The sequence below is a fragment of the Gaeumannomyces tritici genome, assembly GCF_000145635.1.
Source record: "Gaeumannomyces tritici R3-111a-1 unplaced genomic scaffold supercont2.1, whole genome shotgun sequence".
NCBI lineage: Eukaryota > Fungi > Ascomycota > Sordariomycetes > Magnaporthales > Magnaporthaceae > Gaeumannomyces > Gaeumannomyces tritici.
Window position 1 is genome coordinate 5069346 of NW_008804545.1, and position 23166 is coordinate 5092511.

General features: G+C 59.4%; 8 protein-coding genes across 8 annotated transcripts; 1 reads left to right on the forward strand and 7 right to left on the reverse strand.

The window, feature by feature from the left end:
* The first annotated feature begins 646 nt into the window (after window positions 1-646).
* GGTG_01609 (tyrosinase) lies at window positions 647-4852 on the forward strand. The gene is made up of 4 exons (XM_009219376.1): window positions 647-2146; window positions 2214-2344; window positions 2509-2778; window positions 2868-4852. The coding sequence occupies exons 1-4, from the start codon at window positions 1831-1833 to the stop codon at window positions 4104-4106; spliced, it is 1956 nt and encodes a 651-aa protein (XP_009217640.1). The 5' UTR covers window positions 647-1830; the 3' UTR covers window positions 4107-4852.
* Window positions 4853-5094: 242 nt separating this feature from the next.
* GGTG_01610 (hypothetical protein) lies at window positions 5095-9978 on the reverse strand. Its single transcript, XM_009219377.1, has 2 exons — window positions 7850-9978; window positions 5095-7745 (listed from the first exon to the last, which is right to left on the reverse strand). The coding sequence occupies exons 1-2, from the start codon at window positions 9698-9700 to the stop codon at window positions 5355-5357; spliced, it is 4242 nt and encodes a 1413-aa protein (XP_009217641.1). The 5' UTR covers window positions 9701-9978; the 3' UTR covers window positions 5095-5354.
* A 962-nt stretch (window positions 9979-10940) lies between these two features.
* GGTG_01611 (hypothetical protein) lies at window positions 10941-11476 on the reverse strand (the record flags this gene model as incomplete). The annotated part of the gene is made up of 2 exons (XM_009219378.1): window positions 10941-11114; window positions 11432-11476. 2 exons carry the CDS (start codon window positions 11474-11476, stop codon window positions 10941-10943), a joined length of 219 nt encoding a protein of 72 aa, XP_009217642.1.
* Window positions 11477-11639: 163 nt separating this feature from the next.
* On the reverse strand, window positions 11640-13092 carry GGTG_01612 (hypothetical protein; the record flags this gene model as incomplete). The annotated part of the gene is made up of 5 exons (XM_009219379.1): window positions 11640-11796; window positions 11892-12050; window positions 12193-12394; window positions 12500-12714; window positions 12809-13092. The coding sequence occupies 5 exons, from the start codon at window positions 13090-13092 to the stop codon at window positions 11640-11642; spliced, it is 1017 nt and encodes a 338-aa protein (XP_009217643.1).
* A 1114-nt stretch (window positions 13093-14206) lies between these two features.
* Window positions 14207-15041, reverse strand: GGTG_01613 (minor allergen Alt a 7; the record flags this gene model as incomplete). The annotated part of the gene is made up of 3 exons (XM_009219380.1): window positions 14207-14705; window positions 14791-14876; window positions 15015-15041. The coding sequence occupies 3 exons, from the start codon at window positions 15039-15041 to the stop codon at window positions 14207-14209; spliced, it is 612 nt and encodes a 203-aa protein (XP_009217644.1).
* A 1580-nt stretch (window positions 15042-16621) lies between these two features.
* GGTG_01614 (hypothetical protein) lies at window positions 16622-18013 on the reverse strand (the record flags this gene model as incomplete). The annotated part of the gene is made up of 1 exon (XM_009219381.1): window positions 16622-18013. One exon carries the CDS (start codon window positions 18011-18013, stop codon window positions 16622-16624), a length of 1392 nt encoding a protein of 463 aa, XP_009217645.1.
* A 633-nt stretch (window positions 18014-18646) lies between these two features.
* Window positions 18647-19447, reverse strand: GGTG_01615 (hypothetical protein; the record flags this gene model as incomplete). The annotated part of the gene is made up of 1 exon (XM_009219382.1): window positions 18647-19447. One exon carries the CDS (start codon window positions 19445-19447, stop codon window positions 18647-18649), a length of 801 nt encoding a protein of 266 aa, XP_009217646.1.
* Window positions 19448-19697: 250 nt separating this feature from the next.
* GGTG_01616 (hypothetical protein) lies at window positions 19698-23124 on the reverse strand. Its single transcript, XM_009219383.1, has 2 exons — window positions 22150-23124; window positions 19698-21801 (listed from the first exon to the last, which is right to left on the reverse strand). Exons 1-2 carry the CDS (start codon window positions 22241-22243, stop codon window positions 19970-19972), a joined length of 1926 nt encoding a protein of 641 aa, XP_009217647.1. The 5' UTR covers window positions 22244-23124; the 3' UTR covers window positions 19698-19969.
* Between the last annotated feature and the right edge of the window lie 42 nt (window positions 23125-23166).

Sequence of the window (23166 nt, forward strand, 5' to 3'; positions counted from 1 at the left end):
AAGCATAATGGCGAAGCTAAAAGATAGGGTAAAGCTTAAATTGCACGAAGGCGCCTGGAGCGCGGAGGACTTAAAGGACCGACCCCGGGTGCCCGAAGGGGCACGAGGGAGGGGGAGGTCAGAGAAGGAACAATCTTTGTTGGCGATAGCACCTTTGGTAGGAGATTTACGGAGACCTGACAAAGGAGACACCGCATCCGGCCCGTGACCCGGTGACCACCCGCCTCTGCACCGATTAACCCCTGACATCAGGAAAGCGGCCTAATCGAAGTTCCAGCCGTTTTACCCGTTATTAATAATTGCTTGTTTTATTTTTTAAATATCGGGTTTAAAAAATAAACGCTTTCGGCCGCGTATTTTTTTGTAATTTAAATGGAAAGTTCGAAAGTTAAAATTGCAATTTTAAGCTAAAATTTCCCACCCGGAAATTTTCGATATTTTTGCAAAGCGAAAAACGTTATTGTGGATGTAAGTAATGCTTTTTGCATTAAAATAATTACAAATTCCTTAAACGCGTGTTTTTTAGGTGTAAAATGCGGCGCGGGCATATTGTTTGGCTTTGGTGCTGGTGCAATTATGTTGGGAAAGGTAAAGTTTGGGTGGGGGAAAAAATTTACCGTCCGGACTTTTTTTTGGGCAGGGTGCCAGGCTACCCAAGCTGGGAGCTGGGGTGTACTCTCTACGAGATCCGGAGCCAGCTACCGCTTTTCTGCATGATAATTACCCGCGATAAGATTCCGATGAAAACCGACAGCCAGGCCAGCCAGAACCTAGGGAAGGGGACAGAGCGAGGTAAAGCAAGACAAGCGGCGGGGCACGGGTAGACTTCTACGTGCCCCAGATCCTCCATCAAAGAACAATAACACGGACGGGAAAATGGAGATAGAAAGCAAGGAGAGATCTCAGACATGAATGGCAATCAACAATGCAGGCAGCCGTCCAAATCCTAGGAATCGGCTCCGAGATTTGATTACGGACCAGGTCTGCCTTCGGATAGGTGCTTTGAGGAGATGGGCCATGGTACCTGGAAATGACGGCGAAGCGGGAGTGTCGCGAGAGCTGCCCGAAAGGCGAAGACATCTCAGACGATTGCGGCGTTTGTGTGATTTCCCATTCTGGTCATGGCTAGGTGCGAGGTAGGTGGTACCCACGCAATGGATGACTCCAGCGTTACTACTCGAGGCAGGCGCGTCTGGAGGCGGCCCGGCTATCTCCCACGACGGGCCATGAAATGTCGGCGTCGGCCAAGCCAAGAGCACACGCGCACCCGGGGCTTGCTGGCAGGTACAGCCGTGTCTTGGGTGCTCCCATCATGACCAGACCCCATCGCCACTGCCACGCTTCACAGGCAAACAACAGCCTAGCTCGGCGGGCCACATCCAGTCGCCCGGTGATACAGGCAGACCAGACACTGCCCTCGCCCAGACCAGGTCTTACAGGTGCTCTGCTGCTGCCTTCTTCTTGTTTGTTGTTTGACGAGTACCCGCGTCTACAAGAGCCGACACATTCTTTGCCCTTGCAGGCGACACCACGGAGCACTCGTTGGACAAGACTAGTGGCAGCAGAAGCCGAAGCCTCGACGGTATTGCCTCGCCGTTCCCGACCACCTTGTACCGCTTACCTGGAGCTGTCGTCTCTCGCGGTGCTGCAGGACTGCTAGCCTTATTACCCTCCGGCTCCCTCCAGCCACGGCATATCCTTGACACCAACCACGACTGGCTGGAGCATTGAGGGTCATCAGCGCGAGTATTTGAGATTCCTCTACCCTGAGGCCATACCAGCCAGCTCACTCACTTGCTCACTCACTCCGCCACCGGCCGACACACCAGGATGAGTCATCTCACACGGAGCATCCTCCTGTCCGCCATTTACATCGGCAGCCTGGTTCTCCCGGCGGCGACAAGCCCTCACCATGCTACCGGCTACGACTATGGGTTCGACACAGCCCCCTTGGTCAAGCGGCAGGACCCCCAGGAACTGTTCGTGGTGAAGGGAGCAGGCAGGCCAAACAGCACCGTCATGCCTCTCCGCCCCGAGATCCGGAATCTGGAAAAGGACAAAGAGAAGTGGACGCTCTACATTCTGGGTCTTAGCATGATGGCATTCAAGGACCAGGATGACCCGCTCTCGTGGTACTCGATCGCTGGTACGCGGACGCGGCACTCGGCCCCTCCCTGCTCCGATCTCTCTGAGCCAAACTGACCTCGTCGCAGGGATTCACGGCGTCCCCTTCATGCCCTGGAACGGCGTCAAGCCGGCACCGGGGAGCGAGAACACAGGATATTGCACTCACGAGTCTATCCTCTTCCCCACCTGGCATCGACCCTACCTTGCCTTGTACGAGGTAAGATGCAGGTACCAACCTAGACTGTCTCAGCAGCGAGACGAGTGGCGCGATATTGGGGGAGACACAAAGATGGTTCCTTGTGCCAAGCACACGGTTCTGCCGGGTAGTGAAGAGTTTCAATGGTAGGCATTGGTGCCCGTTGCTGACGACCTGACATGCAGCAAATCCTCTACGACGACATTCAAAGCATAGCCTCCTGGTTCAAGGACGACGGCACGAGGAAGCGGTTCCAGGCTGCCGCCGCCGATTTCCGCATCCCTTATTGGGACTGGGCAAGCAACCCGCCTAGCGGCGAGAGCCTGCTACCCCTCTCCGTCGGCGGCAGCCCCTGGATCGATGTCGCAGGTCCCAACGGGGTACAGCGCATCTCGAACCCCCTGTACATGTACTCGTTCCGCCCGCTCAATGCGTCGGCCTTCTGGATGGCGCCGGTGAGTTGAGCCGACGGCGTTGCCGACGCCGCGAGGGGTTCCTTTGTACGTCGATCTCTATACTGACAGCGGCATGCCGCCTCTCGCAGTGGGATTTCTGGGGCGCGACGCTGAGGTCTCCGAGCAGCAATACCCCTCAAGCGCTGTCCAACAACACCAAGGTTGCCATGGCGCTCGACCAGAACCACGCCACGATACAGCAGCGCGTGTATGCGCTCTTCTCGAGCTACGGCAACTACTCTGCCTTCAGCAACGAGGCGTGGTACTCCAAGGGCGACATCAAGCACGACTCGATCGAGTCGGTCCACGACGCCATCCACTCGCTCGGGGGGCTAGGCGGGCACATGACCTACATACCTTTCTCGTCCTTCGACCCCCTGTTCTGGCTACACCACACCAACCTCGACCGCCTCTTCGCCATGTGGCAGACCATCCACCCGGAGTCGTGGATCACCCCGCAACCTGCGCGGATGGCGTCGTACACGACGCTGGCCGGCCAGATGGTGGACTCCAACACAGCTCTCACTCCCTTCTACGCCACCGATAACGGCCTGTTTTGGGACTCGAACATGGTCCGGGACCCGACAATCTTCAACTACAACTACGCCGACACGGTAGGGCAGATATTCAAGCTTCTACCGGGGTCACAGCCGCCCGGAGCCTCGGCCCAGGGGCGGGTCAAGGCGGCCATCAACAAGCTGTACGGGGACTCGAGCCCGGCTCGCCTCAGGTTCTCAGCTCCCCGGAGCAGGAGGGAAGCGGCGCGCCCGCGCGCGGCAACGGTGCCAGCACCAAAAGCCAATGCCTGGTGGGACTCTGACTCCCCAGACCCGTCACCAGGGACGGTCCTCAGGGGCGGCAAGGCCTACCGCGACTGGGTCATCAACGTCCGGGCCGAGAAGCAGGCTCTCGGGGGAACCTACTTCATCCACGTCTTTGGCGGAGACCCGCCGGCCGACGCCGACCTGTGGGTGTCGGCTCAGAACCTCGTCGGCACCCTGAGCATCTTTGCCTCGCCCGTCATGGATGGAGGCCGACAAACTAGCAACCTGGTCTCGGGCACGATACCCCTGACGTCGTTCCTGACGAGCAGGGTCGTCGCGGGCGAGCTCAGCAGCCTTGAGGTAGCGGCCGCCGAGCCCTATCTGAGGGGCAAGATGCGCTACCGCGTCATTCTCGCCAGCGGCGCTGCCGTAGACCCTTCGGCCGTCGCGGGTCTTTACATGGGCGTCGCCAGCTCCGAAGTCCAGGCACCGGCTTCCGAGTTCGACTTGCCGAGGTGGGGAGAGCCCATCCAGCATTTTGATCTGAGCTTGAGTGACGGCTAGGGGTTTAGCCTGGAGCGGCTTCCCTGTTGTGGCTGTGGACTGCGTCATCCCGAATTTTACTTTCCCCCATTTTGTTGCTTTTGGTGAGACACCAGATGATATCTATCTACTGTACTTTGTCAATGGCCCAGCAACCCCTGGCAGGGGCTTTTCGTATTTGATGATGGTACCTAGCTTTGAATGGAGGGTTTCAGTTCCGAGTCTTGGTCGGATCGAAGGGATGTGTCTGCAGGGAGCCAACAACCTGCGCGGGTACCTGCTGTGCTAGCTTTGCGAGACACTGGGGAGACAGATGGGTGATCATTCTTTCGGGTGCGAGACCTTGATGGCATGCCAGATGGAAGATAGATTGTCGAGAAGTAATATTGAAGTGTTCTCTCCTGCAGGGTCTTGAGCTATCTAAACTCATTCCAGTCCCCACCGATGCTCTCGGGAATGACCTTTTCTTTTCTTCGGGAAAAGTTATCACTACGGCTTGGTGTATCGTTTCGCCACTACAAGTCTAGCCATAATGGAGGGGGCCCAAGACTTGACGCAGGGAGGCATCATCAACAATCCGGGAGGGGTTTAAAACCCTCCAGCCACGCATCCGCCCACGTCGTCCGTCAGTCAGTCATTCATTATTAAATAGCTAAATCCAAACCATATAAGTTGTGCGTATGTACCAATGTGTCTGATTCTGACCCCACGACACAAACATTCCCCGAAAATGGTATGACCCTGATCTATAAGATTGTAACGAGTGAAAAAAAAATGAAAAATGAAAAAATGAAAAAATGAAAAAATGAAAAAATGAAAAAATGAAAAAATGAAAAAATGAAAAAATGAAAAAATGAAAAAATGAAAAAATGAAAAAATGAAAAAATGAAAAAATGAAAAAATGAAAAAATGAAAAATGAATGAAAAATGAAAAATGAAAAATGAAAAATGAAAAAATGAAAAAAAGAAAAAAAAAGAAATAACCCGAGCCGCTTCTCGGTCTTTTTGTGGCCAAATTTGCTGATGTAGTTATTTTGACGTTGGATACAGATCGAACAGAGATATGAAAACGAGGAAAAGATAAGATACTTTTTTATTTCTCGCCCGATGACCCCAAGACCGGGCGAAGTTCAAATGAAGGATCAGAACAAGAAGGCGCAAGGGGGAACCCCGATAAAAGAAGTAGGATGCGAAGATATAATGAGCTGACAGGATTTTGAAGCATCCGATGGGCGTGGAAGAAGGCAAGAAACCGAGGACGCGCCTCCTTCAGCTCCCAGGCAACCAGCCCTTCTTCTTCTTAACCTTTTGGTCGTCCATGCCTTTTAGAATGTCGTCAAATGACATTCCGCCGCCGCCGCCGCCGCCGCCACCTCCGGCCGGGGCCAGATTACTGCCCGTCCGCATGTGAGACGGGCCGGGGCTATTGCGCGAGTGGGCGCCTCCGGGCGTCCCGGTGTTGGGGCCCGGTGCTCCAGGGCCACCAGCTGGGTTGATCAGCAGCTTGAGGTTGCCGGCCGAATGGCTGCGGGCCATGTGGCCCTGCTGGTACGGTGCCGAAGGGAGTGCCAGCTGCTCGCCGCTGGCGCTGGCACCTCCGAGGTGGTAGGGGAAGGCGCCCGACTGAGGCGGGGGCTGCTCGAACGGGGGGTCAACGGGCTCGAGGCCGACGATGGAGGAGCGGTAGCCGGCGCTTACGGAACGCTGGCTCGCGGGCGACTGGTTTCGCGGGCGGAGGGTGGTGACGGGCGTGCCCAGGCTCGTGGACGAGGCGACAGAGCCAGGCGTGCCCGTGCCCATGGTAGGCGACGAGGCCCCGTGGGGGTCCATGCTCGCGAAGACGGACCGGGGCGGCTCGAGCGGCGACATGAAAGGGGGCAGCCGAGGCGCCACCGAGGGGGCGCGCTGGACCCGGAGGGGCGGGCTACGGTCGCCCGAGCTCCCGGGGCCACCGGTCGAGGCGCGCCGCAGGGCGGCCTCCCAGTTCTTTGCGGCGATCCAACAGTGCGAGCGGCCATAGACGGCCTCGATGGAGAACATGACGGTGTCGGCGGCGAGCTGGACCTTTGAGCCGTTGGCGGCCTCGAACCAGCGCTTGCGTACCTCCATGGCGTCCTCCATCCACGGCGGGGTGCCCTGGGGCGCCTGGCACAGGAAGTACTCGACGCCCTCTGTGTAGCGCAGGCCGGGGGCGTCGACGGCGAGGATGGGCAGCGACTGGATGACGACGTATAGGAAGATCCAGATGCCGATGCGAATGTCGACCAGGTCGAGGGCCGACTTGCCGCGGGCCTCCTTGAGCTCAAAGTCCTTGAAGGCGTCGAGAAAGGGCAGGCGGATGCTGCCCGTGTCGAAGTCGTACGACTTCTGCATGACGAGCAGCAGCTCGTTGATCTGGATGCGCTTGTCGAAGCGGGCCTGATCCTTGGGCGCCATGTCGTGGTACGTGGCGAGGATGGAGGTCATGGACGGCAGTGTCGGCACGTCGAAGGGCACGGCGGGCAGCACAGGCGGCGACGAGTTGTCAAACTCGGACAGCAGCTTCCGCAGGGCGACGAGATTGGGATCGCGGGCGTCAGGGGTCTCTTCCTGCTCGACGATGCGGGTCGAGAGGGCACGGCGGTCGACGAGGAGGTCGTACAGGGCACATAGGTCCGAATACAGCTGGCGGAGCACCTGGCGGTTGAGCCCGCTCTCGGAGAAGGGGTTCTTCTTGCTGCGGGCCTTGGGGGGCCAGCCGCCAAACTCGGACTTGTAGTGCTTGAGCACGAAGCTGCGCATGCTCGAGAAGCTGGCGCGCCAGGCCTTGAAGCGCACCGTCTTGAACTCCGAGTTGGACGTGGAGTTGGCCACGCCAGCAAAGACGGCGGGGAAGTCGAAGTTCTCGAGACGGGTGTTGACGCTGTGCTGGCGGTTGAGCAGGTCGAGGTGCTCGCGCTCGAGGCGCTGGGCGGTGCTGGGCGAGAGCTGGGCGAATAGGGGCGACTTGAGCTCCTTCACGGCGTCGTACTTACCGACGGCGTGTGTGAAGGCCTCGTTGTAGATCTCCCACGAACGCATCTGCTCGCCCAGAACCAGGGCCTCGACCGTCTTCTCGCGGCTCTCGCGCACGTCGGCCAGCTGCATCTGGTCCGAGTAGAAGCTGAAGCTGAGGTCGACGGCGTTGCCGAACGACTGCCCATCGTGGCTCCGGAACTCAAACTCGCGCAGGAGGCCAGCGATGCGGAGCAGCACGGCAAAGACGGTAGGGTGCGTCGGCGTCCCCGCCAGCGGCTGGCCCGTCAGGAAGGCCACCAGATTGCGCATGTCCATCAAGCGCTCCGGCGTCGGCGGCGCCTCCTTGTCGGCAGGGCTTAACGTCGGTGAATCAGCCACGTACAGGTGCAGCTCAGCGAAGCTATCGCCCGCCGAGTGCGTGCTGGTAGTCGACACGATGGAACGGCGCGCGTCGTCGGCCGTCAGGCTGTTGCGGCCGCTGAAACTATTGGTCCTGCCACGCGAGCTGACGGGCGAAGTCGTAGCCTGGGCCTGCAACATGTCGTCAAAAACGGCAGAGTAGACAAAGATCATGCCCGGCACCCTGAAAGAAGGGCCGCGCCCGCTGGCCCTGGGGAAGAGGTGGACGACGACGTCACCCGCCTCGTTCCACAGCTCGGGGACCTGTAGTGAGGGAAAAACGAACCGGTCAGCAACGGAACATGACGGGGTGAAAGGTGCTCACCCGCGGTCACTAGGGATAGATGCCTAGGTTGGCAGGCACTCACCTTCTCGCCGTTGTTCAGGAAGATAGGGTTGTAATCGGCCGTGGGGCTCTGCGTGTCGGTGGTGAAGATCCATGCCTGGCTTTTGGCGGCGGCATCCTTCTTGTCGTTGGAGCCGTTGCGCAAGCGGCCGCCGTGGAACCAGCTCTTGCGAACCCTGCCGCGGGCTGGGCTGTGCGCACCGCCGTCGCTCGAGTGCGTCGGGGAGGGAGGTCTGCTGGAACGCCTGACGATGGGCAGCGGGGGCGCGTCGACATGGTGCGGCGAGGCCTTGGTCAGGGTGTTTGTGCGCGAGTGGGCGCCGACGCTCCTGCCCCTGGGCCTGGCCTCGGGGGAGGGCGAGACGCGGCGAGACTGTAGTTTGCGTGACTGGGGCGAGTCGGCGGGCGATGCGGCGGCATCGTGCTGCTGCGTTGGTTTGAAGAAGGGCAGGGACCCCCGGCGGGAAGGCGGGGCGGCGGCGCCGTTGTCGGGAGGCGGTGGTGGCGGCGGCGGCGGCGGATGCTGGGTGGGTGGGGGCGGCACATTTGCCGGGAGCTGCTTGGGCAGTGGAGGTACCGGCGGCGGCAACTCCTTGGGCGGCGGCGGAGGAGGCGGCGGGCTCAAGAGTTCGGTCGAGTGGGATTTGATAATAAGGTTTGGCATTGCGTCCGTTGGTGGCAGCTGCTCGAGCTCGGACGGTTGACGGTGGTGCTGGTTCTGGAGCTGGTTCTGGAGCTGGTTCTGGAGCTGGTCGTACGGCTGGTGGGCCTGGCCAGGCTGGTGGTGGTCTGGGTAGGGGTCCTGCTGGAGGTAGTGGTATGGGTCCGGCTGCTGCTGCTGGTTGAGGAAGATGTACGGCTCGACGCCGTCAGTGTCGTTCTGGGGCTCGACGGCGCGGATGTGCACGGGCGAGAAGGGGGCCGTCGTGGTCGGGGAGAAGGCGGTGCGTGGAGCTTGATGGTCTTGGGCGACAGCTGCGGGATTCGACGGTGTGGCCTGCTGTGACTCCAGCTGGGCGTCGCGGCTGCTGTGGAACGATAGGGGCCTGCCGGTGGGGACAGGCTTGCGGCGAATTGGCACGCCTCGTTCGGGGCTTCTGGGCTGCTGGCTCTGCTGGCTCTGCTGGCTCTGCTGGTGCTGGCTCTGCTGGCTCTGCGCTGGCGAAGAAGCAAGCAGGGCAGAGCCCGATTCTGGTGCTGCGGCAACAGCAGGCTTAGTGACGTTCTTGGAGAAGAGCAAAGACCTGAGCGACGGCGCCGAGTGCCTGATGGGGTCTGCCGAGCGCCGATCGTCCGACCGTGATTTCCGGCTCCCAATCCTAGCGCCATGGTGGTCGGATCCGCGGCGGCCGTCTCCGAGCACTGGCTCAGGTCCTGGCCGTTTTTGCAGCCGTTGCGATCTGTGCGGCCGCGGCTGTTGTTGCTGTTGTTGCTGTTGCTGCTGTTGTGGTTGCTGTTGTGGTTGCTGTTGTGGCGTTGGCGGCGGGCTGTCGTTTTTGTCGAGCCCCAGGTGGTTGCAGGCCTGGGTCTGCTGAGCCTGGGCCTGAGCCTGGTGGTCTTCGCCTGGCGTGGCCCTGTGCCACGGGTCGCGGTCGTGGTAATGGCGCGCATGGTAGTCTGCAGCAAACACCGACAGGGGACGTCCTCGCTGAGGAAGGCGATCCGTCTCAGCCCGCTTCAGCAGCAGCGCCTCGCCCTCCGGTCGCTTTCGAATCTTGCCGCTGCGTTTCTCGTCGTCGCCGTCCAGTCCGTACGGGTTCCGGGTAGAGTCGAGCGTGGGCACAGAAGAGGTAGAGAAACGATGGGAGAAAAAAGAGCCGATTGTAGAGGCACGTCTCTCTTTAGAGGACTTACTGTGAGAAGCCATCATCATCTCTGCGGCGGGGTGCAGGGCTCGAAGCACTGCACACACAAAGACGAGAAAATATCTATCGTCCCCTCCCGCCCTGGCTCGATCGACGGGGAGATCCTTTTACTAGTAGTCAACCCACTGGAGCCCATCCCTATCCCCGGAGGGGGGCGTCCCGTTTCTTCTTGCTTGGGGGCGTGCGCGAGCGCGTTGCTTCTGCTGCGCCCGGTTCGAGAAACAAATCAGGATGTGGCCTGGTCCTGGCACTGGCCCTGGCAAGAACTGGCTCGGACAAAGTGGACCTATCAACAACAAAAAAAGAAACTGCCAACAAGGGCCTTTGGCGTGCTCGGTACTGACCCGGGATCTCCTCCCAGGACTGGCTGCCCGCTTGGTTTCTTGGTAGTGGGGAATGGGTTGCTGGTCAAAGGGAGGCTAGCAAGAACACTCAAGTGAATGTCCATACAGAGAGGCATACGTACATATACTATGCGTTTCCTCTGCCTACGCGGAGCGAGAGAGGCACACGTAGTCACCTGCCCAGCACACCCTCGGTCACATCATGGCCAGGGGGGCGGTCCCTACTGTACAGCCAGCAGGATGGCGTCTAGTGATTGGCCGCGGACGGCTTAGTCTGTCTATTCCATGGACATGACCATGGACATGACCATGGACATGAGTGTGGAAGTGCGCATGTGCTTTGGATCCTTCATCCTCTCAAACGCCTTCCCTCTCGGCTTTTTGCCTTGGCTGCCGCCAAGCCTGACATCTCGTCTCTCCATCCGGCACCTTTCTTCGTGCGCTATTCACTACCTACCTATACCTAGGTACTCAACGGTGCATACCGCCAGCCCAGGCTGACGCAGCTTCTTCTCGGCTGTTTGTCTCCGTGTTTGTACGTTTGATCCGGCGCGCACCCTCGTCCCCAAGCCTCGACGTCACTCCCCAAGTCCTGGAGCCAGCCACCCCAGCACTCCTCACAGTATGGCGCCATCGCTCAACGGCAACGCCACGCGCACACGTAACACCGACCACCAGCTAGCCGAGGGATCGTGTCCTGTGTGGCTTTTTTCAATGTCTTTTATTTTCCTTGTATCAAGTGGTTGTATCACTCGTTAAAATATGTTGTTTTCTACACTCAATGACTGCAAGTGGGCCCAAAGGAACGGCACTGTTTGTCGCCTACGTCATCTGATGCTAACACTCCTGACTGCATGCATGCATGTGGAGCATTTTACTGCCCAGTTCTAAGCAACTGTGCCGCTCACGGCACCACGAGCCGGTCCCGTCGGCACCCCAAAGGGCACCCGCGGCTTTGGATGGATGGACGGATGGACGGATGGGTGGATGGGATGCCGTTTATTATTATTATTATTATTATTATTATTATTATTATTATTATTGATTTCTTTTCGGTGAATGTCTCTCCGTCGCCCCCCTGCCCGTTTTCAGGTCAGTCACCCCCAGAACGCAATCCGATGTTTCTCCAACCGTTCGATGCGTGCTGCCATCCCGTGCCGCACTGCCATCCAAAAGGGGCCTCTCAGGGGTCTTTGTTTCGGTCGGACAGGACATGGGACGCTGGCAAAATATTTCACTTGCATCCACGCAGGCTCGCTGGGGGTCGGAAATATCACGAGGCCCCACACAGGGCATTTGCATAGGTGCATACGGCCCAGGCACAACGTCCATTCGGTGGGGCGCGTGCCCCAAATCAGGCAACCGACTGGCCGCCAGTGCACCGCTCACACTGACCCGTGGGCCCACAATCCGCCAGCACTGCAGGCTCGGCTTTGACATTTCGCATTGGCAATGCCACCTTTTTTTTTATTTTTATTTTTTTATTTTTACAAAGGCAGCGAACATGGACAGGGTGAGAGCGAGGTCCGCTGGTAAAACTGAAAAGACCAAAAAAGGATGCCACAAAAGTGCAAAACCCACCAGCAGCCCTTTCTAGCCCTTTCTAGCCGCCAAGGACGACGCTTCTCCGGTCGTGCACGTTGATCATGGTATACTCTGCCAGGTTCGGGTCTCTGTTGCCCCCGATCCCGAGCGTGACGCCCAGCAGGTTGGGTTCGGTCCACGTCGCGCGTATGCCGCGGCCCTCGAGACGCTCCCACCTATCATTTTAGTGACGCAGACGTTCCCTGTTAGTGATCGGCGCAAAAAAAGAAAACCAAAAAGCAAAGGGCTCACCGCATCTTGCTCGACCTACCACTCAAGAAACGTTTTGGCCGTCATGTCGTTGAGCAGATGCAGCTCAACCATGAACTGCCCGACCGGAAACTCGTGGCCGGCCGCCAAGGGAAAGTCCCTGTCCAGCCCGTTCATGGTCTCGTACTCGAAGAACTCAATGTCCATCTTCAGTATGTCGCTTTGGCCGGGCGGGGGGTTGGCGCCGTCCGTTAGCATCTTCTCGTGCACCACACGGACCGCATCGGCCCCCTTTTGTCCGCTTGCCGTCGAGAAGGGCCGAAAGGAGGAAGGAAGGAAGGGAGGGAGGACCTATCCCTTACATGTAGTCGTGGCCATTCATCCTCATCAGGTCGGCCAGGCTGTAGAAAGGCGGGCTCTTGCTCGTGTTGGTCTGGTCCGCGACCCCGGCCTGCATAAAGTGCGCGCGCGGCCGGTTCCCGTCCTCGAGCTGCTGCCCGAAGTCGACGACGGCGAAGTCGTAGGCCCAGACGCTGCAGTTTGTGCGGGACAAGAGTTCGTTTTCTTGAAAGCTCCGGGGTGGTCAGAAAGCCAGCGCCGGCCGGTTCACACACACACGCGCGGCCCCAAGGGCGAGATGGGAACGGGAGAAGGGGCACAAGAGCGCACCAAAGCTGGACTCGTCCCGGACCCCAAACGAGTAGACGACGCAGCCGCGGGCCCGCGACAGACGCTCGTACCGCGACATGCCGCACACCCACTTGCCGCCGTCGCCCATGCGCCCGACGCGCTCCATCTCGTGCGGGCAGCCGTACGAGGCCGGCGCGAGGTCCCATATCGTGTAGGGCGTTGCGTCGTATGACGGCCCGTCGACCGCGGCGTATCTGTTGCGTGATGGCTATATGGTGAGAATGCTTTGTTGATGCCGGGACACGAAAGAACAAAAAAAAGTACAAAAAAAGAAAGAAAAAAACTCACAGCGGCACCTTGTCCACGTCCCCAAAGTCCTTGCGTATGAGCTCGTGTCGCTGTCTGACCGTCTTGCCCCAGGCCCTCTCGGCGGCGCGCATGTGCTCCGCCATGCTTAGCCGGCCGCCGCCGCCGCCACCGCCGCCGCCACCGCCGCCGACGAGGCCCTGCACGCGGCCGGCCATCCACGTCCTTGTCGCGGCGGGGTGGTGGCTGTGGCGGAGAGTGCCACCCAAGGACCGGACCAGGGCCAGGGTGAACAAGAAGCCCGCCGCCAGCCAGAGCAGCTGCATCGCCCTCCGGGGGTTGCCGCAGCAGAGCCCCGGGGCGGCGGCGGCCATGCTCCTGGCCGCCGGCGCCCGGCACGCGCCCGGGGGGTACATGTGGGATTTTGAGGTCCGTGTGGGAAAACAGAGGAGGTGTTTTTGTGTGTGTGTGTGTGTGTGTGTGTGTGTGTTGGGCCTTGCAGGGGAAACTTCAGTCCGTAAAGGTCCGAGAGGATAGAGAAAAGAGAGAGAGAGAGAGAGAGAGAGAGAGAGAGAGAGAGAGAGAGAGAGAGAGAGAGAGAGAGAGCCAGGGGCTAGCCTCTAGACTTGCTGGCTCAGCAATCCCCAATGGAGAGCATGGGGGCAAGTATGTATATAAATGAGACTGAGCAGTCAAGAAGGCGGCAGGACGTCCGAGTCCTACAAAGACCCCTTGGTACCAACGCACCGATCTGTATCCTGTCCCGTGCACCCCTCCCTACCACGATAAATCAGGGGCTGATAGTGCACAAAGGTTCAACACGGGGCCACAAGAGCCGAGGGCATGTATCAATATCGCAGCACATGTCTCGCCCGGCCCTGGATCAGAAAAAAAAAGACAAAAAGACGTATCGTACCTATCGTCAGTCTCCCCGAGATGATGGTGGTCGTTGTTACCGATGGCTACTTACGTAGATAAATGCCGTGCACAAGAGAGTCGTCGCTCGACGCTTCCGGGATTCTCAGCTCGGATGTTGCACCTCGCCTCCACGGATACAACGACAAGGCCTTGGAGCGGAAATCGATGACCGCCATGTCCAAGGAAGGGGACATTGGCGGTCGCGCAGGACCTTCCCTAGAGCACACGGCTACTTTGAGCAGCACAGAGACGAATGTGACATGGAAGTTGCAAAGGAGAAAAACCGAGACACAACACTGTGCAGACATCGACCGTCGTTCAAACAATGGTATCTATCATATCATGTACGCTGTTAATCATAATTTAGATGACCGTGCACTTGGTCGGCAGCCCGCAGGGGCCGCCCTCTTCGTCCTTGGACGTCTCCTTCATCCTCGGCGTGTTGGCGGGCGTGGCCTCGGCCTTGGCCTGCGCCTCCACTGCCTTCCCCTCCCCATTCTTCTCGGGCTCGCTGCCATGGAGTTATGAGCTGGCCTTGGCGACGGTCTGGTAGAAGGTCTCGCCCTGGATCCTGGCGAGCTCCAGCTCCTTCTCCGAGGGCTGGCGCGAGCCGTCGCCGCCGGCGAAGGTGCCGGCGCCCCAGGGGGAGCCGCCGCGGACCTCGGTCAGGTCCGTCTGGATGGCAAAGGCCTTGGCGTAGCCCAGGGGCACGTAGATGATGCCGTGGTGGGCAAAGGTCGACATGGCGGCGATGGCCGTGGCCTCCTGGCCGCCACCCTGCGAGGCCGTCGAGATGAAGAAGCCGCCGTACTTGCCGGCGAAACCGCCCTTCTGCCACTGGCCGCCCGTCTTGTCGATGAAGGCCTTCCACTGGGCCGGGAAGTTGCCGTAGCGGGTCGGGATGCCGAACAGGAAGCCGTCGTATCCCTCGAGGGTCGCGGGGTCCGAGAGGACAGTAACGTCGCTCTTGGCCGGGGCGTGCATCTTACCGAGGACCTGCTCGGAAAGAGTCTCCTCGATCCTGTTGAGAAAAAGCACAAAGTCAGCTTCAGTCATTCTGGCCAACTCGCGACCCTGTCCCTTCTAGGGGATGGTGTGGCACTTACTGGAACAGGTCGGCAGTACCGCCGGCCTTCTCAATACCGGCCTTCTCAGCATCGGCCAGCTGCTTGATGTGGCCGTACATCGAGTACTGGAAGTAATAAGTTTGTTGGTTAGGACACGAAACCCTATTTTGCCCTTTGCATCACGATCCAGGTTCACAGGTCCACAGAGTGAGATTGCCCGATGGGCGGTAGGCGGCGACGAGCTTTGCTGGAGGTCAACTTACGAAGACGATAGCGATCTTGGGAGCCATGGTGACGGTTGCGCAAGGCAGGTTGTGTGTGGGTAAGTGTCTTAGGGGTGAATATGGACTGCTGTTGAGGGATGGTGGTATGCGTGGAGAAGAGAGGGGGAGGACAGATATTTATCCTTCAAGCCGGCCCCCAACCTCGACATATCCCGAGCTCTGACAGCATACACACCTCCCTCTATCTCCATATCCAACCCCCCAGCTACCCCTACCTAGCTATCTGTCAGGCACCTAGGTAGGTGACTGCCCAGACAGGCCTGGGCCAGCGGGTGGAGGGTGGTATCTGCCGCATTGCGTTCCGCAACATCTCCACCTGGAGAGCTCGACTCCTAGACCTTATCCCTGGCCGGCGGAGAAGGCAGGCATCATTGGCCACCTTTGCTGTCTGGCAGACGTGCTGTGCTGCTATGGGCCAGAAACAAAAAGGGTGGTGGGTACCCATGGAATCGTGGCCATGACCGATGGCGGGCTGGGAGGAAACTGGTGTTGTGCTTTGCTGGCGGGGCAATCGGCCGCTTCGGCGAGTTAGCGTGGTTAGCGATTAATCACGTCTTAATAATAGCACGGGCGGTCGAGCGAGAGGCGGCATCGCGCGTGGCCCCGTCGACTAGCGCGGGTCGGCGTTTTTTTTCTCTCCTCGTCTCACCAGCCGGCCTCTATCCGGGGGTCGGAAGCATGGGCAGGTAGTAGTAGTCCAAGCAAGACGTTTTGGACTGCCGGATCCAACACACTGGCGACTTGACTTCACGAAACGCTCCTCTCACGATCGACAAAACTCCACCTGCTCAACTTTGGATCGGTTCGCATCATCGCCTGCCGCTACCCACTTGGACAGCAAGGTCCTTGGCTGCCCCTGCTGTACATACAGTATGCGACCCAGATAGAGGGGCTCACACTGGAGCTGGAGAACAGGAGCTCTGAGCCCACCCCACATTGCCCCTCCTGCTGCCCAAGTCGGGATGGTGCAAGGCGGGGTATGTACTGGACGGAGCTGGGAGCTTCCCCCTTCTCCTACTGCCCTATCCCCAAAGCGGCTAGCCGACGCCTGCGGGTGTGCTGAATAAGTGATGTGGAATCAGCTTTGTTTCCCCACCACCAGTTCTGCCCCAGACCGCCGGCTCAGAATTTGTCGTGGTTGACAAATGGTTTTTGTTTTCGCATTGGATAATCGTGCCCCTTGTCTGTTCGTCTGGTCCTTAAGCCGTCAGTCAGCAATTTGGGAGGTTGACGGGCTGACAGGCTGTCAAGAATCGGCCTGCCCATGTCCAGAAGAATCTTATCTCGAAATATTCCGAGAGGCGTTACCACTTGTGCCCGTGTGTGGTGTCTGATTGGTGGTGATGCACCTGGCGGCGCGGGAGTTTGATGGTCGATGACGAGATTGATATTCGTCGTAGGGCTTGTTAATGGCGCGAACCTACCTCCTAACCAATTAAACAAACCGTCCATCAACAACGCCCAGTATCATTCAACCAGGGAATCGTGACGATCATAGTTGCTATTTACCAGCGCCGTCCGTGTACACACAACAGAACAGGCTTTTAAACACCCTGCTGTCAAATCTGCTTAACCAACCCGCAGGATCACGCCTTCCACTTCCCGTTGGACCGGTACAGCAGAAACCGGCATATGAGATACAGCGCCGTGGCGGCCAGCAGGCCGCCCGACGAGAACCCGACGACGGCGCGCCAGCGCGCGTCGCTAAAGTCGCCCACGACGGCGCCGGCTATGGGCGTGCCGATCAGGATGGCGACGCCCGTGCACGAGAAGGCCATGCCGATACGTGCGCCCACGCGACCCGGATCCGGCGTGAGCGCCATGAGCACGCTCGGGGTGACGCTCACGATGCCGCCCGAGAAGAGGCCGTACAGGACCGCAAAGGCCGCGAGGCCGGCCAGGTCGCGCACGCCGAACCAGCCCAGCACCAGAGCCGAGGCCGCCACGCCGCAGGCCGCCACCACGTTGACGCTGCCCACCCGGTCCGCCAGGTAGTTTGGCAGCACGCGCCCGACGATGCTGCCGGCGTTGAGCATGGTGACCACGTAGGGCGACAGGTCCGGACCCGCGAGCCCGTGCGTCTGCGCGAAGAGCTGCAGGTAGAAGTAGGGCACGTACATGACGGCGAAGGCACAGAAGGCGGCCAGCGCGTGCGTCATGAAGGCGGCGTCGCGGACCGCCGTGGGGTCGAAGAAGCGCCGCCGCCGCGGGGCGGGCGCCACGCGCGTGCGCATGCACGCCAGCGGTATCACCGACACGGCCAGCAGGATGAACGCCAGCGTCCGGACGGTCCAACCGAACCCGATGCGCGGCTCGAGGCGCGAGAACAGTATAGGTATAACAGTCCCCGCGATCGGCGAGCCCGTCGACGAGATGCCCAGGACGAGCGCGCGCTTGCGGTGGAAGTACTGAGCCAGGATTGTGGTCGATGGCAAAAACGTAAGACCCATGCCAATTCCCGTCATGATGCCTTGTGCCAGGAGGACCTGCCAGTACGTGGTGCAGACGGAGAGCAAAAACTGGCCCAGGATGATGAGGAAGAGCCCGGTGCCGATGAGCACACGGAAGTAGCCCATGTCGTAGAGAGGGCCTGATACGACCCCCACAAGCATCATCAAGGAGGCCTGGAGAGACCCTATCCATGATATGGACGAGGAGCTGGTCGAGGGCAGCATCGTGGACTTGTAATGGGTTTGGAAGACTCCAAAACTGTTCACCAGCCCCCAGGTATCGACCAATATGACCCACGACCCGAGTACTTGCAGCCATGCCACCATCCCCCCATCTGGGATAGAATCCACATCTGATTCGCGGTGGGAGCGCCCCTCCTTTGCCGCGCCGGCCGGCGCTGCGCCCTCATCGTGCGCCGGGACAGGACTGATGGAGCTTTCTCTGGTGGACGACCCCGTGCCGTCTGCAGCCCCGATGGCTGATTTTTCAGGAATCGCTTTTTCGGGGACGGTCGTCTGGTCTATCATAGTGCCGAGGAGGGAATCAGATCCCGCTGTCGTGAGTGCGAGCTTTTTCGGATGGCCGAGAACGAGGTAGAAAGATGCCCGTGGTAGACATGCGGTTGGGGCGAGGTGAGGAGAAGCGGTGATGGCGTCATCAGTTTGGCCAGTTATTTGGTTGGGCGTTATGAGTAGGATGACTTTATAGTCGTCTTCCTCACGATTTCGAAGCCACCATTCTAGAATTATAAATGCGTCTACCGTTTGGGTTGGTGGAAGCAAATTGCGCCTTGTGGTTTGCGAGGTCGGACTTTTCGCGGAGCATGACCGGGTATACCATGCGCCAGGTATTTCCTGATGGCTCAAAGCCAATGCCAGCTAGTCAGTAGCGGGGCTGCCTGGTTCCAGCGCGTGTGTAATGCACTGCGTCCGTAGTAGTGGTGATTAGCACGAAACGCCGCCAAAGATACAGGAATCACCAGACCTGGGAAAGGCCGTTTGGCTCAGCCGAGCGAGACATACAGTACTGGGCTTGCGAGGCTGAAGTCGGGCCCTCGTGTGTTCGTCGTCTGGATCGACGCGATAAGAGCCGAGGCGGGAGATGTTCGCCGGGACGGTGAGCCTGGCTCGGGTGGTGGAGAAGCTTGGCAAAGTAGATATTCACCACTGTAACGCGCCCGCCATCTTTGGCAGCGCCGTCGTTGACGGCGTCTTGGGAATCTGTGCATGGGCTTTTGCAGTCCTGTCTCCGGCGGCAGCACTGTCGTCGCCGTCGCCCCCACCGTCGCCCGTGTTGGCCTCGTAGCGGAACAGGGCGCCCTTGTCGATCCCCCAGCGCTCCATCTCCTCCTGCACGACGGCCCTCCACTTCGCCACGAGGGGGTGCGCCTCGACCACGTCCTCGAACAGGACGTCTTCGTGGTCCCCGCCGCCGCCGTCCTCGGCAGCGGCCACGGCCGCGACGGGATAGACCCACGTGCCGTCGGGCGCCCAGTACGTGCTCCCGAAGATGGCCCGGGGCGACAGCTCGTCCCTCGCGGCGTCGAGCAGCCCGCCGAGCCTCGCGGCGTGGCCGCTGTAGCCTCCAGCACCGGGGGAAGACGTAGCCGCGGCCAGCCCCTCGAGCACGCCCAGCAGCTCGCCGGCCCTCAGGCCTAGCGCGGCGCCGAGGCCGAACCCCTCGTCGAAGCCGGCCTGTACGCTGGCGGCCTTGGCGGCGGTGACGCCGTCGCGGTACCCCGCCGTCGAGTGCTCCGCCTGGAGCCGGCGCATGTCCGAGGGGTGGCTTTGGGGCTGCCGGTCCGCGAGAGGCTCATCTCGCTCGTCGTCGTCGCCGCCGAAGACGTCATCCAAGGGGCCTGGACTTGCCGCGTGGGGCGGGGGCGGCTGTGGCTCCCCAAGCTCTGAGACAAACATGAGGCCGTCCTCGCCGTGTGGGAGCGCTTCAGGACGAATGTGCATTTGGCCAGGTTCTGCGCGCCGTATTTTCCGTTGGACCTCCTTGAAGTGTTTGGGTCCGTCAGAGATGTACCAGACGTACGCGTGGCTTGTGGGAAGTGGAAACCAAGCAGTCGAGAGGACCTGAGTTTGAACCACATGCTTTTTTTTTTTTTCGCTTCTTCACCCCTCCACCCCAAAACCCCAGTTTCTTCGCGGCAGCCTCACAAGCAATGCTCCACACAGGCAACCACGCTATTAGGAACGTACAAGGCAAGAGACAAATCACAAGTTGTTATTGAATCTGGTAACTCACACAGACGAGATCTCTCCGGTGAGATTTCGCTGCACAATGACTAAACTGCACTATGTAAAAAAGGGACGCCGTATCGCCAGTGTGAGGGTACTCGAAGAACCACGAAAGCTTTTAAACAGTACAATCAAAGGGGAGGAATACAGGAAATGGGTAGATGGGTTGAGGTGGTAAGGACAAGAAGAGAAGAGGAAGAATGTTAGGTTTGAAGAAAATATGGGACGTCACCATGTTCACTCCGCGACAGGGATACTATCCGCCTGCTTCTCCGCCTCGACCACCGTCTTTTCCTCCTCAACCACCTTGGTGTCCGCTCCGTCCGTCACAAGGGCAGTTGCGCCATTGTCCTGGGGAGCCTCTGCCGTATCCGCGGGAGTGTTGGGCTCAGCAGGCTCAGCCTCCGAGGCCGTCTCTTCCAGAGAAGCATCCGCGGTCGGAGACGCGATCGGAGCAGGAGCCGCATCCACCGACTCCTCAGGCTGCTTGGCCTCGGGCTCGGGCTCGACCTTGTCCTGCTCTACTGGCTCCTCCCGGGGGACGACATCCTTGGCGGTCTCCTCGGCAGGCTCGGGCGCAGCCGTCTCGACAGTCTTTTCCTCCGCCGTCTCGGGCTTCGCGATGTCGGCATCGGCCTTCTCGACTTCTGGCGTGACGACGGCCTTGGGCTCTGGCTTGGATGCAGCCTTCTTGTCGGTGGCAGGGATGGATGCGGTGGTCTTCTTCTCGACGGTCTTCGAAGCCGACTTGGTGGATGTAGGCCTGGGGATTGACTTCTTGGGCGCAGCAAAGTCGGGCTTGGGTGGTGCCTTCTTGATTTCAGCAGTGGTGTCCTTGCCGACAGCACGTTTTGGCACAGGCAATGTCCCGGGCGCCTTGCGAGGCGGCGACATAACTTTCTCGTGGGTCTTGGAGCTAGATGCTTGCGTAGGTCGCATCATACGTGCAAGAAATCCCTCATCAACCTCCCTCTCTCGTTTCGTAACAGGGTGGTCGACTGCTTGTTGCTTAGGCGGGGGACCAAGACTCGGCCGGGGCCGGCTGATGGTGGAGCTTTGTCTCCTGAGGGTCTTGCCAGAGCTGCTACCGCCGGTCGTCGACACACTGGTACGGCTGGGAGAACGCCCCTGAGCCGGCTGAGCAGCCAGCAGGACTCCAGACTGCCGCGAGAGCGATTGTCTTGTTGCCGAGGCAGTCGTGTGAGTGGCAAGGCCGGCAGGGAGGGGAACGGGCCTCGTCGGAGACTTGACTTTTGGCTTCGTGAAGCCAAGGCCACGGTCGATACTTCCTGCAGGCGATGCCTGAAGAACGGGAGGCTTCTTGGTAGCCGAAGCACTCACTTCGGCGGCTCCAGCGGTCTTGGAAACGGTCGTTTTTGCCTTGGGAGTCGCCTTGGGGGTTGTCGTCTTGTCGGCGTGAAGAGTCTTCCTCTCCGGAGTCTTTGCGGGCAACTTTGTGCCCTTGACCGGGCTGGTGGGTGTCTTGAGATTGCTAGGCGACTTGGCTGGCGCTCTTGTCGTTGTTTTAGATGTGTTGATCGCGGCAGGCCTGGGGGCAGCGAGCTTGCTGGAAGCAGCGCCCTTGGAAGTATCCCTGGAAGCGGGCTTGACCTTGTCTCTCTCGATAGTCTTGCCGTTCACAGCCTCACTTTGATCCTTCTTGGCCGGCTTTGGCGTCCCAGACCGCGAAGCATCCTTCGCATCCTTGCTTTCAGCAGCTGGTGTCTTTCCCAGAGCCTTGTTCTCAGTATGGCTAACCTTGCTCGGAGACGGAGGCGCCGACTGGATGGTAGGGATGATACTGGGGAATGTGCTAGACATGTCCTGCGGAGGGGATTGCGGGATGGTCTCCATTTGAAGACCCGGGCGTATGCTCTTGATCCTATCGGCGAAGCTGGGGGTGTTTTCTTGGGGTACGGAGGTAGATGCTTCGCCTTCGCCGTCAGGTTTCCTCGAGATAGACAGTACCGAGTCTGAACTGGGGTCTCTTTGCAGGCCTATCCTGCCGTCCTTCTCGATGGCAACGAAGTTTGTGCGTATCTTTGATAGTGGGCGAGGGGACTCGGCACCTGGAGTTGAGATAAGTGTTAGAGACAAACAGGCTAGGTGAGTGTGGGAGAACGGTAACGGGGATGCAGGCTGCGAACAGGGTGAGGCGTATGATGAAAAGATGGTTCGTGTGAGGAGTGTTGTGTTGACGAACAAACAAATAGAAGAGAGGAGATGAGGTAGAGGAAGAGGAACAGGAACAGGACATGCGTGAGGGAAAAGCTCAAGAGGGCAAGGACTGAAGGCCTCAAAGCGCCTCCAAAGGGCACCTAAACTGCTTCGGGTCTCGTGGGAGATGGAGGCTGCTAGGGGGCCCTGGGAGGAACTTTCCTGATATTGCAACGGGCAGGAGCTGGGGCCATTCTTACCTGCTGAGGACAGTCCCGGAGACCTGCCTCTCTCCGGAGGGCTCGTGTCCCCCTTGTTCTCGAACATGGCTCGAAGGTTTCCGACTTTGCTCATGGTTGCGGCTGCCTCCCAGGGCGAGGGCCGGCCAGTGGGTGCGGTCTTGACGTTGGGTGTTTCCTGCCACGCACGCAGCTCGCCTGGCTGCCTGTTGCGGCTGCTCTGGCGTGCAAACAAGCGAAGCGTATGCGGCTCCACGCGACGGCTTTTAATGTTTTTTTTTTTTGTTCCTCCGTCGCACGCAATAGGTAGTGTGTGCCTCGATGGCTCTTTCTGCTCGACGAGGGGGTTTGTTGTCGTTTTTGAGGGGCGATGGATGTGTGTTTGTCGGCGATCGCGGGCTCAGCTTGGCTGACCCCTTTTTTTTTTTCCTTTCCCTTCGCGGGCTGCGACTGGAAGCTCTCGGAGCTCCCCCTTTTCGACACCGAGTTGAACCTTTCGTAGTTGAGTTGCAGCGCTTAGGGGCGAGATGGTGTGAAGCGCGCGAGGGGGTGGAGACACGACGCAGCTCGAGATAGTAGATAGGACGGATCGTAGGTGGTGTTAGGCAGGTAAGCAGTCGGTGTGGGCAGGAGGTAGGCAGGCAGGCAAGGTTAGGTAGGTGTTCGCTTTGGACTGGCTGGTTGGTGGACAGACAGGCAGGCGATGGAGCGAAAGGGGATGGGGAGGTCTGCACGTCTGGTGGCCTTGTGAGTCGGGCGTGGGCGCTTTGAAGCGTTTGGTGGACCAAGCCAGAGGGCCGGGGAAGGAAAAGTGCGGTCGGATGGGCGACAGCTCGCGCGTCTCTTGGTTCTGGTTGGCGTGGCCAAATCAGGAGGGTCCTCTTTAATGTGCTACCGCGAATTACGGCTGCAGCCAGGGGGTCGACGAGTGGATTCAGGGGCCTAGGGCCAGCTTCAGGGTCAAGTCGACAGACTGGCGGCTCACACGCCTTTGTACGTAAAGGGACGTGGTATAAGTTATAAATTATAAATAGCACG